Source organism: Elephas maximus, chromosome 7 (assembly GCF_024166365.1).
Source record: "Elephas maximus indicus isolate mEleMax1 chromosome 7, mEleMax1 primary haplotype, whole genome shotgun sequence".
Taxonomy (NCBI): Eukaryota; Metazoa; Chordata; class Mammalia; order Proboscidea; family Elephantidae; genus Elephas; species Elephas maximus.
In genome coordinates, this window is record NC_064825.1 from 111,456,583 (window position 1) to 111,474,962 (window position 18,380).

Below are 18,380 nucleotides of genomic sequence, written 5' to 3' on the forward strand. Positions count from 1 at the left end.
TGGTCACTGTTCAGCATCAAAAGCAAATGTTTTTTCCACCTACCGGATTTTCTTCCCAGAAAGCTGTATAAAATATTGTGTCTCAGGCATTCCACTTGGAAGGAGGAAGAGAGAATGTTCCACAGCTCCATGTCCATTGATTAGCATTGTCTCTACAGTCCTGAAATCCCTTCACAACTGAATTGCACATGCAGGGGACTGAACAGAGCACCTTACCTGTGTTAAAAGACACAATGCAGTGACAGGTGAGGTGCTGGGATTTTTAGGTGTTTTGCATTTTTATATATTGAGCTGGAACTCACCTAACCTAAAATTAACCATATTAAAACATACAAATCAGTGGTTGTCTTAGTTATCTGGTGCTGTTATAACAGAAATACCTCAAGTGGATGGCTTTAACAAAGAGAAGTTTATTTTCTCTCAGTAAAGTGGGCTAAAAGTCCAAATTCAGGATGTCAGCTCCAGGAGAAGACTTTCTCTCTCTCTCTACCTTCTTATCAAAATCCCCCAGACGAGGAGTTTTCCTGGCAGGGAACCCAGGCCCAAAGGATATGCTCTGCTTCCAGCTGTGATTCCTTGTTGGTACGAGGTCCCCCCTCTCCCATCTCTCTGCTGGCTTCTTTCTCCTATATCTCAAGAGATTGCCTCAGGACACAAACCAATCTTGTAGAATGAGTCCTTTGGCTCTAACACAACTGCTACCCATTCTCCCTTATTAGCATCAGAGTGGAAGGATTTACAACATTTAGGAAAATCTCACAATACCAGGAGTCATGGCCCAGCCAAACTAATACACACATTTTGGGGGGACATAATTCAATCTGCAACAGTGGTATTTAATATATTCACATTGTTGGGCAACTATAAATTTATTTATATTTATTTATTATATATTTGTATAATTTTTCCTTTCTTCTTTCCTCTTATTTTTATATTATTTCAAATAAGGCTTTTTTTTTTTTCTTTTTTTTGTAATGTCTTTTACTATCAGGAAACACTGATGGCATAGTGGTTAAGTGCTATGGCTGCTAACCAACAGGTCGGCAGTTCGAATCCATCAGGCACTCCTCGGAAACCATATGGGGCAGCTCTACTCTGTTCTATAGGGTCCCCATGAGTCGGAATCAACTCGATGGAAATGGGTTTGGGTTTTTTTGAATCTTTATGTTACAGATTTTTCAGATAGAATTATAACCTGAACTTAACTAACATTGAAATTAACGTCGTCCAGATATGTCTACCAAGGTTTTTGGGATATCGTATCTCCCGTTATGGGGGAGAGGATGAGAATAGCTAGGTAGAAGCATCTTGTCCAGTGAAAGCAGAAAGGTGTTGCTTCTTTTTTTCTTTAAGTGTTTTCAGTCATGCTTATGAAGGCTGAGTATGTAAAGGTGTTAAATGTTCCACTAATTTACCTATTGGCCTAAACTAGAAAATCCATCCTCCTATCCTCTTTTCTTAAATGCTGGGACAGGAAGTATAAAATCTACATCTCTCCTCTACTAGGTGGCTCCCTGTTTCTATAAATAGGGGCTCACTAGAATGAGATTAAAAATCTAGAGAAGGGGAGAAAAGAGACTTCATTATATTGTCAAAATAAAATGTCAAAGTATGGAGAACTTGAAGCAGATATCTGAGGAGAACAGAGTAAAAACGAACACAAAATATATGATAAAAGTTTCCAAACAGGAAGTGGTTTGGGCAAATACTAAAGATATTGAGCTTTGACCTTGTACTCTTGCATACATTCACATACTCCTGTACACATTTTGTATAACATTCTACATCAATTTTATGGCTCACTGTTGAGCTTTAGGTGAAATTCAAAATGCCTTTCACGCAATTTACTTTCCTTCCAAAACAATTGATGGTACCACATCTTCGTGGCGGTCTTCATCTCCATGTTTCTCAGCGTGAAGATCAGAGGGTTGAATGTGGAAACAATGATGGTGTAGAAAAGGGCGAGCACTTCGTCTTCTGGAAAATTTACAGCTGGTCTAATGAGTATGAGGAGGACTGGCAGAAAGAGCAGGACTATAACTGTTATGTGAGAACTGCAAGTTGAAAGAGCTTTGGTACGACTTTCGGCAGGGTAAGCCCTAATGGTAAATAATATCAGAGTATAAGACACCATCAAAATCACAAAGGTCACAGTCTTAGTTATCTAGTGCTGCCATAACAGAAATACCACAAGTGGAGGGTTTTAACAAAGAGAAATTTATTTTCTCAGAGTCTAGTGGGTTACAAGTCCAAATTCAGGGCATCATCTCCAGGGGAAGGCTTTCTCTTTCTGTTGGTTCAGGAGGAAGGTCCTTGTCCTTAATCTTCCCCTGGTCAACGAGCTTCTCAGGCACAGGGACCCCATGTCCAAAGGACACGCTCTGCTCCTGGTGCTGCTTTCTTGGTGGTATGAGGTCCCTCACTCTCTGATTGCTTCCCTTTCCTTTTGTTTCTTGAGAGATAAAAGGTGGTGCAGGCCCCACCCCAGGGAAACTCCCTTTACACTGGAGCAGGGAGGTGACCTGAGTAAGGGTGATGTTGTAATCCCACCCTAATTCTCTTTAGCATAAAATTACAATCACAAAATGGAGGACAACCACACAATACTGGGAATCATGGTCTAACCACCTTAACACATATTTTGGTGGGGGGGGGGCACAATTCAATCCATGACAATCACCTAAAAATTCAGACCCTAACTGGCAATTTCCGATAAACCAATTTTGTGTTTATTGGTGGAAGCCGATTTCAGGAAAGGATACACATCACAGGAGTAGTGATCATCTCATTGGGGCCACAGAAGGGTAAGAAGATAGTGAGAAGAAACTGACTGGCAGAGTGCATAAATCCCCTAGTACAACAATGTATGACAATTATGTTACACTTCTGCCTACTCATGACGACAGTTTAGTGAAGTGGCTTGCAGATGGCCACATAGTGGTCATAGGCCATCCAAGCGAGGATGAAGATCTCGATGTGTCCAAGGAAGTGAATGATAAAAAGTTGTGCCACACAATTATTATAGGCAATGGCCTTCCTTTCTGCCAGTAAGTCAGACATTAAATTTGGTGTCACTGTGGATGTGTAGCAAAGGTCGGAGAGAGAGAGGTAAATAAGGAGGAAATACATGGGTTGGTCATTTAGCTGACTGCATGTGATAGAAATCATTAGGAGCAAGTTTCCCACCCAAATAGCAATGTAACAAAATAAGAATAATACAAAGCAGAGAATTTTGATAATCTTGTTTTGAGTAAGGCCCAAACACAGGGAAGTTATTCCTATTTTTCCTGGTCTAATGCAGTTAAAATGCAGAGAGTCACCTGAAAAGACAATTTATAAGTCATTGTTAGAAATGTTTTTGGATAATATTGCTGATATAACACATATTATAAAAAGTATGTCTAATTGAACTGATTGCAGTGTTTTACAAATTAAAAATCTGTTGTTTAACGAGAGTATTTTTTCTGGTTATCTCATGATGATTTCCTTAAATATTTCAGGACATTATGTTAAGTATTTATATTAGTAGGAATGAATGTACTCAATCAATACTTAAAAACAAATAGGCACTGGTCATTTTACAGTTTCAGTGGAATATACAGCTAAGTCTTGAAAAAGATGTAGCTCTGAATCCTTATTAACTCAAAATTTGTTAATGATGCAAGTTTTTGTTTAATGAGGTAGGAGCAAATTTAAAGTTTTAACTGATTACTAGTTGTAACTATTGTTGTTGTTAGCTACCAACAAGCTATGAGTAGCTTGACTCATAGTGACCCCATGCACAACTGAAGAAAACTCTGCCCAGTTGTCTGACATCCACATTATTGGCCAGCGTATCAGTTCCATTGTGATCCATAGGAGTTTTGGAAGTAGACAGCCAGGCTTTTCTTCCTAGTCTGTCTTAGCCTGGACGCTCCACTGAAACCTGTTAGCCATCATAGCAACACTCAAGCCTCCCCGAGAGAAAGCTGGTAGCTGTGCATGAGATGCTTTGGTTGAAACTCAAACCAAATCTTCAGCATGAGAGGTAAGGATTCTAACACTGACCCGCCAGTGCCTCACAGTGGAATGTATGCTACCTTAAAATTATTTAAAAATGAAGCATAAAATAAAATGCAAAATTAATATGATAAATACATATTTTAGAATTGGAAGACAAATGTTCTCTGCAAGAGGCCCATGTAATTGGTTTGACTATCTTTTTGATTGCTTGTTGCTATTGTTGTTGGTTACCCTGGAGCCCAGACCTAACCATTTTGATCCCATCTGTGCAGAGTAAAACTGCTCCATAGGGTTTTCAACGGCTGTGACCTTTTAGAAGCAGATTGCCAGATTTGTCTCCTGAGGCTCTTCTGTTGAGGTTATGTGGCATCAAGTCAATTCCAGCACTTACTGACCCTGTAGGACAGAGTAGAATTGCCCCATAGGGTTTCTAGGTTGTAATCTTTACAGAAACAGATAGCCAGGTCTTTTCTCCTGTGGAGATGCTGGTGGGTTCAAATTGCCAGTCATTAGGTTAGCAGCTGAACAGTTAACCATTGCCCTACCAGGGCTCTGAGGTACTACTGGGTGGGTTCAAATCTTTTGGACCAGTGGTCCAGCATGTGAAGGGTGAAGGTTTCCGTCACTTAGGCCCTCCTATTTCTAGAGGTCAGAAACCAAAACCAAACCCATTGCGGCTGAGTCTGTTCTGACTCATAGCGACCCTATAGGACAAAGTAGAACTGGTCCCATAGAGTTTCCAAGGAGTGTCTGGTGGGTTCGGACTGCTGACCTTTTGGTTAGTAGCCTAGCACTTAACAACTACGCCACCAGGGTTTCCATATTTCTACAGGTAGTTCAGCTAAAATTATAAACTTAAAAGAACAAGAGAATAAAGTAGTAGTTTAAAAAGTGGAGCAAAAGGCAGTTTTAAGTGTTTTTTTCTTTTTTTTTTTCTTGACTCAGCTTATCATATTTTCAAGTCAATTTCCTCACAGTGGAATTGGAAACTGCTTCTGTTTCCATATTTTTACAACTTAGCGATTTTGCCATAAAACCCTAAAGAATCCTAACACTGCCTAATTCAGAGAGAAAGTTTAGGGAAGTTCATGGGGAAATGTTTATGGGAAGACAAATAATTAGGACCTGGACTCGATTACTGACCTACCCCACAGTGTGCAAATTTGGATACTTCTCATTTTATCACTCTGAATTTACCTTATTTGTAAAATGGGGTAATCTGCTCAGACTTGGCCAAAAATGGTTCTTGTGAAGCTCAAACAAGTCAACAAATGACAATTATTTTATAAACTATGGAAGCGTTAATGTTTGAATTTATTATCTAAATGTTACTGTTACTAAATTAATATTCTAACAGTTGTCAATAGGACAGCCCAATAAAATTAACTACCACATAGAAAATAAAATTGCATAATCACAAAATCATTTTGGCTAGGAAGTAAACTTTGAGATCTTCTAGTCAAATCCCTTCATTCTAAATAGAATGGATTTTTGTCCAAATAAACATATAGAGTAGATAGAGGCAGTTTGAATCTCTTCATCAATCAGTAAATATTACATTAACCCAAAACCAAACTATATTAAATTTAACGGGATCAACTTAGGAAAATTAAGCCATTGCAGTTGGTGTTGACCAAAGCTTCTGATAATTTGGATACTTAACATAAAATTGATGACCACATCATCCAGTTGTCTGTATAATTTTAGTTCCCAAAATACATCATCAGCTTCTTACCCCTTTTCCTTAAAAGTTGTAATATATATTGTCCTAATTTTGTAGCTGTATTTTCTCATCAATTTAATTTTAAATCCCATCCTTACCCCTGTATTTTATAGATTAAGTTAACTATGTTTTCCTCCAAATTAAAGAATTCCATTGCAATGAAAATGGAACCATAAAAGTGTTAAACATCCATATATATGCATACATACATATACATACAAGGTTAATTTTATAGTCTATCAGATTTCAGAAAAAGATCGAGGGGTAGAAGGACACCTCTCGGCAAAACCTAGGAGATACTTCCCTGAACAAAACCAAGCTGAATGTTTTTATAGAAAGCAAAAGGCAGGGAGAGAGAAAGAACAAAAATAGAAAAAAAAAAAAAAAGAGCAAAACAAACCACTGTTCATATGTTGTGACATACCATTAGGTCACACAGAGCAAAAGGTACAAAACCCTAAACATTTCAGTTTATCTATTCAGCAAAGCCTGTTTAATGTCTGAATTAAAACTTGTGAGCAAGCAGACAAACCAAAACATGTATGCCAGCAGAAATATTTTTGTGCTTAACAAAGTGTGATAGGATTTTCAAATAGGAGGCTTGAGGTAGAAGCATCCTAGCTTCTTTAAGGCTTTCACTCTCTGCAGACTTTTTAACTCCAGCAAGTTTGGAGGTTGAGATACAAATTTAACAAATTAATTTATTCTGGGGTTATGCTGAAATATTATGATTTAGAATTAGCTATAGGCAAGCCATTAGAAAGGAGGCTTCTTAGCATACCTCCAGTTTTACTGTAAAATATTTCCTCACCTATAGTCTACTTTTAATTTTTAAAATAATAGTTAAAATATGGTTTATGCAATTATTAATGTAATGGCTTCTTCGTTTGAAAGAAAATCAAACCATTATTTTAGTCATGTGCACAGAAAAGAAAAAAATACCTGAATTATTTTCTCCCACCCATCTCCTGATAATAAAACAAGAGAATTATGGTTCATACATGAAATTTAGCCTCTGCAGAAACTGAGTTGCTAGGGAACTCATGGAAAACTGATCATCCTGTTTGTATTTATTGATGGGAAATTAATGTACCTGCTACTTAAATGTTTTCTGATATTCTAGCCAAAAAATGTTACCAAGCAATTACATGAATCTCCAATTTTCTCCATTTCCAGAGCCACAGATGAGGCTTAATTTCTGTTCTTGACAATCCTTCCCTTTCATGTCACCTAAAAAAAAAAAAAAAAAAAAATTCCCAGTAGACCAATGAATGATTTATCACCTATAAACTCCCACCTATCTATCTAGCTCCTTAATAACAACAACAATTTCAGGCTAAGGAGCCCTGGTGGCACTATGTTACCCCACTATATGCTTGAGAAATGTGGTTATTATGATTTCTATCATATGCCACCTGCTAACTAACCAGCCCACGTACTTCTTCCTTAGTTACCTTGCTCTCTCAGACCTTTTCTACACTTCATTGTGACGCCCAAACTAATGACCCACTTACTGACAGAAAGGAAGATCATTTCCTATAAAAACTGCATGAGACAACTTCTTACCAAGTATTGTTTTCACAGGTACTGAGTGAGTCTTTCATCCTCACAGGAATAGCCGATGACTGGTCCATCACTAGCTGCAAACCATTGCACTACACCATCATGATGAACAGGCAAAGATGTAACTCAATTCTCATAGCAGCCTGTCCAAGGGGGCTTCTTCATTCCCTTGGTCTATTTCTTCTTAACAAATGTTTTACGTATCTGTGGCTTCAATGAATTAGATAACTATTTCTGTGATGTCTATCCTTTGTTGAAACTGACCTGTACTGACATAGAAAAAATTGTTTTCTCAGTCATTGCCAATTCTGGTCTAATGGGACTGGTGGTTTTCCTATTTTTGATGGCCTCCTATGTTATGATAATGTATAATTTGAGAGAACACTCTGTAGAGAGCCACTGCAAAGCACTTTCTACTTGCAGTTCCCACATCACTGTTGTGATTCTGTTTTTTGCATCTGTCATTTTTAATTATAAAACCTGCAACAACTTTTCCAGGAGATAATGTGTTTACACTTTTTTGCACAATTATCATCCCCATGCTCAACCCTCTTGTCTACCCCTTAGAAACATGGAGATGAAAATGCCATATGGAAAGTGTGGTGCAATCAGATGTTTGTGGAAGGAAAGCAAATGATTTGAAGGGCATCTGAGGGCTAAACAAGATGCAAATGGATTATCATTTCATGATAACTCCAGACCATGTAAAAAAAAAAAAAAAGCCAAGCCTTGAACTATAGCTTGCCATCAGTGGAGTTCCTCTTTCAGTTCCTTTCCTAGTTTTTATTCTTTACTAGATTTTAAATTCCATGAGGATAGGGGTCACGTCTTTTTTTATTTCACTGCTCTTTTCCTAGTAACAAGAAAACTTTATTACATATGTTAGAAACTCAATAATTATATATTGAATTAAAATATGAATATTTTATTGCATAACTGTGGTTTTCATATACTACTGTAATCATCCACATATTTTAGTAACACATTGGGACATTAAACATCACCATAGTGTTGATATTTATTCCTCTTCACTTATTTTTCCACTTCTCTGTATGCTGGCTTTATATGGCTACAACTGTGGGCAAAAAAGACTTCTCCCACAGTCTAATCAGCCAGTGGCCAAATCAGCCAGCCCAGGCACTGAAGAATCAGGAAACCCAGCACTGGGCCAAGGCTTTTGGAGTGACTTAGTTTTATGTACATATTCTTTTCCTAGTATCACAACAGAATCTGCATATATGATAAGCCTGTTATTCATAATGTCTGTTCTTAAAGGAAAAATAGTCAACCGACATTAAAAGTAGTCCAATCATGCATACACACACACAAACACGCACCCCAAGATAAAATTTCTTACTGAAATTCCCTTTTTTTTCTCTTTTTCTAAATGTTCTTTAGGTGATTTTGAAAAAAACTGGATGGCAAAATGTCCTGATGCTGTGTACCCCTTTATACATTTAAAAATCTATTTTAAAGCCTTCCATCTTAAGCCACTTTTACATGTTTTCATAACATTAATCACTATGTAATTTTATAGCAAACGAAGATAATTCAAAATACTGAATAGTTGCAATAACAGGACTTCAAGTCTCACAAATCACAGCCTAATGAATCCTCTGTCCCCCAGGATCTCTCTATATAACCCCAGGACCAAGACATATGTACCCATTTTATAAATATGTCTCTTTGTTAGCTTGGGTGATTTTTACAATATAGTTATGTTGTTATAGCAAAGTCACATCTTACAGATAATATCAATTATCCATGGTCACAAAGCTAGTAAATGGCTACGATGTGATTCAACTGTCGAGCCTGCAAGATACTTAATCTATCAGAGGTGTCTGACAGCTGAAATTCACAAAGAGCAGAAAAACATCTCACATCTCATGCATACTACAGCACTGGGTGGGATGTTGTGTAGAACATAATTCCCCATGCCATCTAAATCATTTCCCCTTTTTCTATTACCTAGTGCTTTTCCACAGATTCATAGTTATTGCTCACAAGTTCGATATACCTAAAAATTGCCTCCATTGTCCTGCTTGATGTGTCATGGTTGCTGCTACTCTGACTGGTTTGACTTTCAGTCTACATGATTAATGAAGACAGCGCACTGGAAACAAACCCATCAAGATAAATAATATTTTTAAGTAAAATATTTTATATAGCTTATAGTATTTTTGTTGTTATTGAGAATATACACAGCAGAACGTACACCAATTAAACAATTTCTACATGTACAGTTCAGTGACACTGATTGCCTTCTTTGCATGGTACAACCATTCTCCCTCTCCTTTTCTGAGTTGTTGCTCCTCTGTTAACCTAAACTCACTGCCCCTAAGTTTCCTAGCTAATACTGCAAGTTGACGCTGTCAATTTCATCCAACATATATGGATCTTAAAAAGCAGAATGCTCAAGGCAAATATATGAAAAATTTTAAGTAAAATATTTTCACTTATGATCTAAATTCAAGTTGAAAAGATTGTAGAATAATGTTTGACAAAATGTATGGAGTACACTTGGTAATGTGTATCTGTGAGCTACAGTTTCTCATACAGAAATATAAGATGGGTTTTTTGTTTGCTTGTTTCTCTTTTGTTTTTGTTCTTTTTTCTTTATTTGATTACTTAACTGCCTCTCAAGTTCTTAGTTGGATTTTAACAAAAGTTTTAATCCTCTGAGTTTCAGTTTATTCATCATTGAAATAAAGCAGATCATTAAGCCACCATTTCAAAACTGGGCTTTCTGTAGTTTTAGGAGAAAAATGTTCTCATAAATACATTGTGCTGATAGAAATAAGTCATTATGATGCTATATTATACGGTTACTTAAACATGTATGAAGATAAGTGGTGAAATTTTTGTGTTTGTAGCTCTTAGATTATAAAAATATTTTTAAAGTATGAAGGAAAATCAAATAAAATATTTTTATGTTCAAATCTTTATTTAAATATCATTTTCCAAAGGTTCATTTACAGATGCTAGTAATGATAACAATAGTAAGAAAACAATGTTAAGCAGTTTCCTTTGCAAACAAGATACTTATTTTCATCATTATTTAGTAAAAACACTTTTGAATTTTCTACATAGCCATTATTTCTTACAAAAACAATATTTTATTGTTTTAACATTACATAAATATATATATATATATTTTTGTTTTTAGCATTTCTTCAGCAAATTGGAAAATCACGAGCTAAGTGAAAAAAGTGGTTCTAAATTTTTGATCCTCTTTTTTGGATGGGAAGTGCAGAGAGAATAATAGACAATATATCCACAACCAAACCAGTGCTGTCGTGTAGAAACCCACTCTTAGTGACCCTACTGGCCAGAGTAGAATAGCCTTATACGTTTTCCAGGGCTGCAATCTTCACAAAAGTAGACAGCCTTATCTTTCACCAGTGGAGTGGCACTGGGTTCGAAAAACTGACCTTTGGTTAGCAGCTGAACGCTTAACCAGTGGGCCAATATGGGCCCTTTAAATCTGGGATGGAAGATACCAATGGAGCATAGGTAAATTTGGAGATTCATTGGAACCAAAGCAAAGAGAGGTTAGAAATGTGGGCCCTGAAAAGCAACCTATGGACAAAATCCAAAGAAAAAAATACCAAAGAAAAGAATAAATGTTGAACTCAATTTTGCAGGAACAATGTCAATAAGAAACAGATTAGCAAAGAAAGAAGAAGGTACTTCAAGGTAAATTATAGTATTAATGAACGGATTGATGTCAGTGCCTAAGCTTATGTCTCTCAGGGTCAGTTCCTACTTTAACAAACTTAAGATGGTACAAACTCACTTGGATAGGGTGTGCAGTGAGGAGTAGACATGCCTTTCAGTCCTTTCTCCTTCCAGTAAAAAGTGGATTCTGGCACCACACTTTCCTCATGGCAGTCCTCATCATCAAGTTTCTCAAAGTGTAGATCAGAGGGTTGAACATGGGGGCAATGATGGTGTAGAAAAGAGCAAATACTTTATCTTCTGGAAAAGTTGCAGCTGGTCTAATATAAATGTACATGATAGGCACAAAGAAGAGAACCACAACTGTTATGTGGGAACTACAAGTGGAAAGAGCTTTACTGCGGCTTTTGGCAGGGTAGACCCTGACGGTGTACAATATCAAGAAGTAAGACAGCATCAAGACAACAAAATTCACCAAACCCATCATGCCTGAATTGGCGACAACCAGGATCCCGACGCTGTATGTGTCAGTGCAGGCCAGTTTCAGCAAAGGATAGACATCGCAGAAGTAGTGATCTATCTCATTGGGGCCACAGAAAGGTAAGTTCATAGTGAGGAGGGACTGCGCAAAGGAATGCAGAAATGCCCCAGTACAGCAAGCAAAGACCAATACATAACACTTACTCCTGCTCATGATGACAGTGTAGTGCAGGGGTTTGCAGATGGCCACATAGCGGTCATAGGCCATCACTGTGAGGATGAAGATTTCAATTCCCCCAAAGAAGTGCACTGCAAAAAGCTGTGCCATGCAGCTAGTATAAGAAATTCTGTTCCTTTCTTCCAGTAAGTCAGTGAGTAGCTTGAGCGTCACCGTTGAGGTATAACACAGCTCTGAGAGAGCAAGATGATTAAGAAAGAAATACATGGGTTGGTCTATTAGCTGACTGCAAGTGATGGAAATGATAATGAGCAAGCTTCCCATCCAAATAGCTATGTAACAAAATAAGAATAATAGAAAGCACAAGCTTTTAATTTTCTTATTCTGGGAAAGTCCCGAAAGTAAAAATTCAGTGACATTATTGATATTTTCCATGGTCTGATGCAGTGTATTCTCAGAGAGTATAACTGGAAAAAAGTGACAAGTTAGCATCAGAAATATTCACTAAGCATAGTGTGAATCAGAGTACAGTAGTAACAAATTAAGTTATTCAATCAGCTTTCCTGTACTGATTCATTCTAAACCTGTACTTGCAGGTTTACCCTGTAGCTTACCATTCTAATCAGGTTACTTTATAGAGTGAAATGGAGTGATAGCAATAGTTATAATAGTTCAAGACATAAATTAAGATTTACACTCGCCCTATGTATGGGATGCAAAAGTGAGCTTAGAGAGGATGCGTTTCTTGTCCTGGAGCAGCTTGCCTTCTTGATAAGTTGAAAAAGAGCCAGGGTGAAGTGTGCTATTTTAGGTTCAAATCCTGTTTTTATTTAAAATTTTGATATTCCACTTATTGTGCATTTTTGCATCATTTTTAAATATTTCATACACCCTTTTAGCTCAGTAACGAAGACACACCACAACTGTTATGTGGGAACTACACATGGAAAGAGCTTTGCTGTGACTTTTGGCAGGGTAGACCTTGATGGTGTACTATATCAGGAAGTAAGACAGCATCAAGACAACAAAATTCACCAAATCCATCATGCCTGAATTGGCGACAACCAGGGTCCCAACACTATATGTGTCAGTGCAGGCCAGTTTCAGCAAAGGATAGACATCACAGAAGTAGTGATCTATCTCACTGGGGCCACAGGAAGGTCAGTTGATAGTGAGGAGACACTGCACTAAGGAATGCAGAAATGCCCCAGTACAGCAAGCAAAGATCAATACACGACACTTCCTTCTGCTCATGATGACAGTGTAGTGCAGGGTTAGACAGTCTCCTAAAAGAAAATAAACTAAAGGGGCAAGTACTAGGAGGCAGGAGGGGACAGCTTGGCTGCTAAAAGGGAACTCAGTGTCGAGAAGAGAGTGTTGACATGTAGTGGGGTTGGTAGACAATGTCGTAAAACAGTATGTATACTGTTTAATGAGAATCTAGTCTCTTCATTAAAAGAAAAAATCATTAAAATATTATTTATCTTGATTATTAAATTGTTTGCATCTAGGGTAAGCACCACCTTCGACTCATGCTAAGCCTGACCCTGTGTTGAAAGCTTAATCTTTATTTACTACATTATGAAGGACAATAAAAAAAGATATGATAGCTTTTGAAGCCTAAGTGACTATGATAGTTCTTCTATTCTTGGAGTTATTCTAGGAACTTTCATGTTAGTTCTTCCTGCAATCCGTGTTTTTTCACCCTAAAAGCCAAAGCAGAGATAAATTTTTCCCAACAGCTTCCAAGTTGTCGCCTTTTACTAGTACTAATTCTCCGCTGAAGCAAGCCCTTCTTTTTTCAGTACAATTCACCTATTCTCTCTAAAACACTCCTTAAACGTATTCCACATTGGTGCCCAGGAGGCTCTGACAATAAAATGTCTAAACCCATAACATCATGCTATTAATTACGTACTGTATGCTTCTCACACAAGTAGTAGCAAGATAGGAAGGGAGCAATCAATCTCCACTTTAGCTCGTCCCTCAATTTCTTTGACTTGTGCCTCTTTTTCCCTACAGTTATCTTTCCTCGTTTACCTAAAATGCAAAATGCAAGCCACTCACTTCGTTCATCTATCAACTCCAGTATCTCCTCTAATAATCCCCCTATATGCACTGAATACAACCATTATTTCCTTCATGAATTTCTCAATATTATACAAAAAAAAAAAAAAGCTTTATTTTGACATCTGCCCCAAGACAGGACAGGAATCATTCAATAAATTTTACTTAAATAATGAGAAGTTATTTTTTGAATGTTTATAAAACTTGTAAAAAAGACAGCAAATCACATTTTAAAAGGATTAAAATCAATATATTTATAGAGAAAAAATTAAATTGGTGTTATCTAGATATACTTATATGTGTATGTATATTTCTTCTGTTTGATGCAATGTTTATTCCCTATAGGTTGATTGAATTTTCACTTACCAGGCGATTAGCTCATAAATAAATTATTTTAGCTCTGAGTCAAAGGCAGTGTTCAGAGCTTACAGTGCAGTCAGAATAAATGCTTACCATCCACGCTATCCACACTAAACATTAATAAATTTCACCATCCAATCAGCTTTGGTTGGTCCTGGGTGTAGTACTTCACTGTACTCCCTGAAGACAGGAATATTCTCTCCAGATTTGTATAATAATGGGAAATAAACATCATCACCAACATTTATATTGAAAATCCTTTTTTTTTCTATCCAAAAGTTGTATCCTCTGTGGTCTCGGAGGTGGAAATTACATATAAGTTTGTTGTTTAATTTTTCATGGAATTTGAAGTGAAATAACTGAGATAAAGTTATCTCATTCCTTGTTTTCACTTTTTTTTTTGTGGGAGGAGAGATATCCCAAAGGAAATGGCAGCCAGATGTGCCACTGAAACTGGTTTTATGCTTCTCAAGTTCTGAGCACATGGGTATGTCATGGTTAATAATTCCTTATACCATGTGGATTTTGATCACAATCCAATGTTCCATATTCATTCGGTATTGATAGGCCATAAAGCAAGTGCTTTATGTTGTAACTAATTCTGAGGAACCAGTGGGGTGTAAGGTCTGAGCAGAGACAAAATGGAATGCCAAAGAAAACTTAGGGCAGGGAAATTGGACCCAGAATTTGAATTTTGGTTTACCCCATAATAAGTTGTTTGAAAAGTGAGTGGACTACTTCCTGTGTGTTATTTCAAGTCCAAATGGCCACATTTTGCTCCAGGCCCTGCAGTGGCAACCAGTTCCATGTAGGTGCAAACTTACAGCCCTTCTGCTTGCTCACCCCTGATCAAGAAACTCCTGCTGATGTCCTTGGGCTTATCTGACAGCAGCTTGGGATACTGCAGGCACCCACAGGACATCTGTGGAAGAACAATCCGGAAGTATGTGGAAATTACAGCCTGATGAGGCACACTTGACCTGTAAGGACAATGGGATCTGATACATAAATGTGTCCCCTCTTTGTCCTCAGGCAGACATTCTGAGATAAGTTTCATAAGGTTTCCGAAGGTCTCTCAGAAGAGATGTCTGTCACCTACAGCATGGCCGACGATATGATTCATCTTCATTTTGGCCCTCTTTCCTTCCCTCCTTTATTCCATATGTCCCATATTTCTGCCACCTGGGATCATTTCCCAAATAAACCACTTGTAGGTAAGTATTGCCTCAGGCTCTGATTGTAGGGAAACCAAATCCACTTTAAAAAAAATTTTCTTTTTGGTTTAGCCCACCCTCTCAGTCCACTCAATTTTTGTTTAGAATTGACAGAGTTGATCACCTTTTTCTCCTAGATGTCTTCTGTGCCTTGAATTAAGTGGTAGTAAATCAACTCCTCATAGCGACTAGTCAGAATCAATTCAACAGCAAGGGGTTTGTTTTTTTTAATCAACTCCCCATCTTACCTCCCTTGGAGTTTCTGGCTGAGGTCACACGGATCTCTCATTGTCTATCATTTTAGATGCCCTCTTCTTGGCCAGGCACACTTTGCCTTTATACTAACAGTCTACTCTTTTTTTTTAAATTCATTTCTTCCCATGGATTCTGTACACCTGCAGTGACAATTAAAAAAATACAGTTTATTCAAATTTTGTTTTAATATAAATACCTTTCAATAAAAATAATACACATTGTAGACATTTTAGAAAATTCAGATATTTATAGAGGAAAACATGCTACCTAAAATATTCCAAATTGAAGGTAACATTTTTGACAATTTATATTTCAGGGAATTTTTTTCTTAACTTGGATTTTAATTTTAACATACTTTATAATATACAAAGTTACATATGTCCATAGTTGTTATTAGTTGGTGCCAGTTGACTTCAACTCATGACAACCTTTTGCATAACAAAATGAAATGATCCTTCATGATCTTTAGTATGTATGAGCCCAATGTTGTGGCTATGTGTCAGTCCATCTTATTGAGGTTTTTCCCTCGATTTCATTGGCACTTTATCAAACTCGATGTTCTTTTTCAGTGCTTTGTCTTTATTGGTAAAGCATCCAAAGTAATAAACAAAGTTTTTTCATTTTCACTTGTAAGGAGCATTCTAGTTGTATTTCTCCTAAGACTGATTCGTTTGCAGTCCATGGTATATTCAGTAGTCTTCACCAACACAATTCAAACTCATCAACATGTCTCCTGTCTTACTTTTTCATTGTCAAGCTTTCTCATGTATATGAAAAGCACTTGAAAATACCAAGGGTGGGTCAGGTACACCTTGGTCATCAGAGTGACATCTTTGCTTTTTAATACTTTTTTAAAAGGCCCTTGTTGCACAGTGGTTAAGAGCTTGGCTGCTAACAGAAGGACGGCAGTTTTAATCCACCAGCAGTTCTTTGGAAACTGTGGGACAGTACTGCTCTCTCCTGTAGGGTTTTTATGAGTCAGAATCTACTGGATGGCAATAGGTTTGGTTTTTGTGACTGGTATGCTCAATACAGTACATAAGTGGTTTTTTGAATGCTGCGTCCATGGAGCTCCTGGGTGGCACAAATGGTTAAACATTTGACTACTGTGAAAAATAATCAAAACTCACCAAAATATGAACATAATATTTATTCTGAGCAATTATTCTGTATTCATAGCTGTAGGCTGTATGGATTCCAGAAGAAGCAAATGGCTCCAAGAAGCTAGCTACCGTGGAGCTTATAAAGAGAACAGGAGGGAGACATGCAGAAGATTAATCATTGACTAATCTTAAAATGATTGATTGAAGCCTACCCCCCACCCCCTTTACTGAGATCAACTGCTATCAGTTTATTCCTGCCTGTCTGCTAATATTTTTGCCTTCATCCACCTGCAGGCAAGAGATTTTGAAATTTATATTAAGAGGTAATGGTTTGTTGACTATTCTTTTCTAGCAGCTTAAGACAAATATACATTGCTCTAGAGCAGTTTCTGGCAGGATTTTTATGGTTGATGTTTGATTTTGTGGATAAGAAAAAGCTTAAAATCAAAGTAAGATTCCTGTTATTAATTTTTCTCTTCAATACTACTAATGGAAATGTTGCCCTTTTGAACTCGCACAGAGAAACCTTGGAAGAAAGGCCCAGTCATCTGACTTTGAAAGGTCACAGCCTTGAAAATCCTATGGAGTGTAATTCTATTCTGCAACACTAGGGGCCCCCAAGAGTAAGAAATGACTCAAGGGCAACAAGTTTGGGTTTTGGTTTTGGCTTCCATGTATATTGATTTGTCAAGTAAGTAGAATGAAATCACCGACAAGTTCAAATTCTTCATTTATTATTATGTTGTTTATAGATATACTTGTGCAGATTTTTGTTTTCTCACATTCATGAATATATACGTAACATATGTATAATCCTGTTATCTGGTACATTCTGGTACATTTCCTTCCAACCTTTTTCTATATATTTATAAATGATTGTGATCGTCACTTCCTAACAGTAGTGGGGTCCCCATACTCTCAGACTTCAATAAAATTCAAATGTAAAGTTTGTTCATGAGGCTCTGCTTTCTAGGGCTTTTTATGAAACCAAATATCTTAACTTGGGTTTCCTAAGAAACAGAGACTAAGCAAAATCTTATTAGCTAAAAGTCAGGCATGAGGTAAAATGGAAATAAGACAGGTAAGATGAGAATGTAAATTTTCTACTCTTCACGGTTTGGCATCAAAAGAAAATGTTTCTTCCACCCACCGGATTATCTTCCCAGAAAGCTATTTTATCTCAGACCTTCCACTTGAAGGAGGAGGAGAGAATGTCCCACTGTCCAATGTCCATTGGTCAACAGTGTCTCTACAGTCCTTAAATCCCCTCAAACCTGAATCACACATGCGGGAGCCTGAACAGGGCAACCTTAACCTGTGTTAAAAGATGAAGTGCAAGGGACAGGTGAGGTGCTGGGATTTTTAAGCTTTTGCATTTTTATTTATTGAGCTGAAATTTAACCTAAAATGAACCGTATTAAAACATACAAATCAGTGATATTTAGTATATTTACATTGTTGTGCAGTTATAAATTTATTTATTTATATTTTATATTTACCAAAACCAAACTCATTGCCATCCAGTCGATTCCAACTTACAGCGGCCCTATAGGACAGAGTACAACTGCCCCATAGAGTTTCAAGGAGCGACTGGTGGATTAAAACTGCTGACCTTTTGTTTAGTAGTCGTAGCACTTAACCATTATGTCACCAGGGAGTACATATTTTATATTTAGTTATTATATATTTATATATTATTTTTCATTTCTTTCCTGTTATTTTTATTTTATTTTCAATAAGTTTTTTTTTTTATATAT

General features: G+C 37.0%; 1 protein-coding gene and 1 pseudogene across 1 annotated transcript; both read right to left on the minus strand.

Moving 5' to 3' along the window:
• Positions 1 to 1,792: 1,792 nt before the first annotated feature.
• LOC126080368 (olfactory receptor 4P4-like) lies at positions 1,793 to 7,210 on the minus strand (annotated as a pseudogene).
• A 3,910-nt stretch (positions 7,211 to 11,120) lies between these two features.
• Positions 11,121 to 12,059, minus strand: LOC126080369 (olfactory receptor 4P4-like). The gene has a single exon (XM_049891608.1). The coding sequence runs from the start codon at positions 12,057 to 12,059 to the stop codon at positions 11,121 to 11,123; it is 939 nt and encodes a 312-aa protein (XP_049747565.1).
• Positions 12,060 to 18,380: the final 6,321 nt, after the last annotated feature.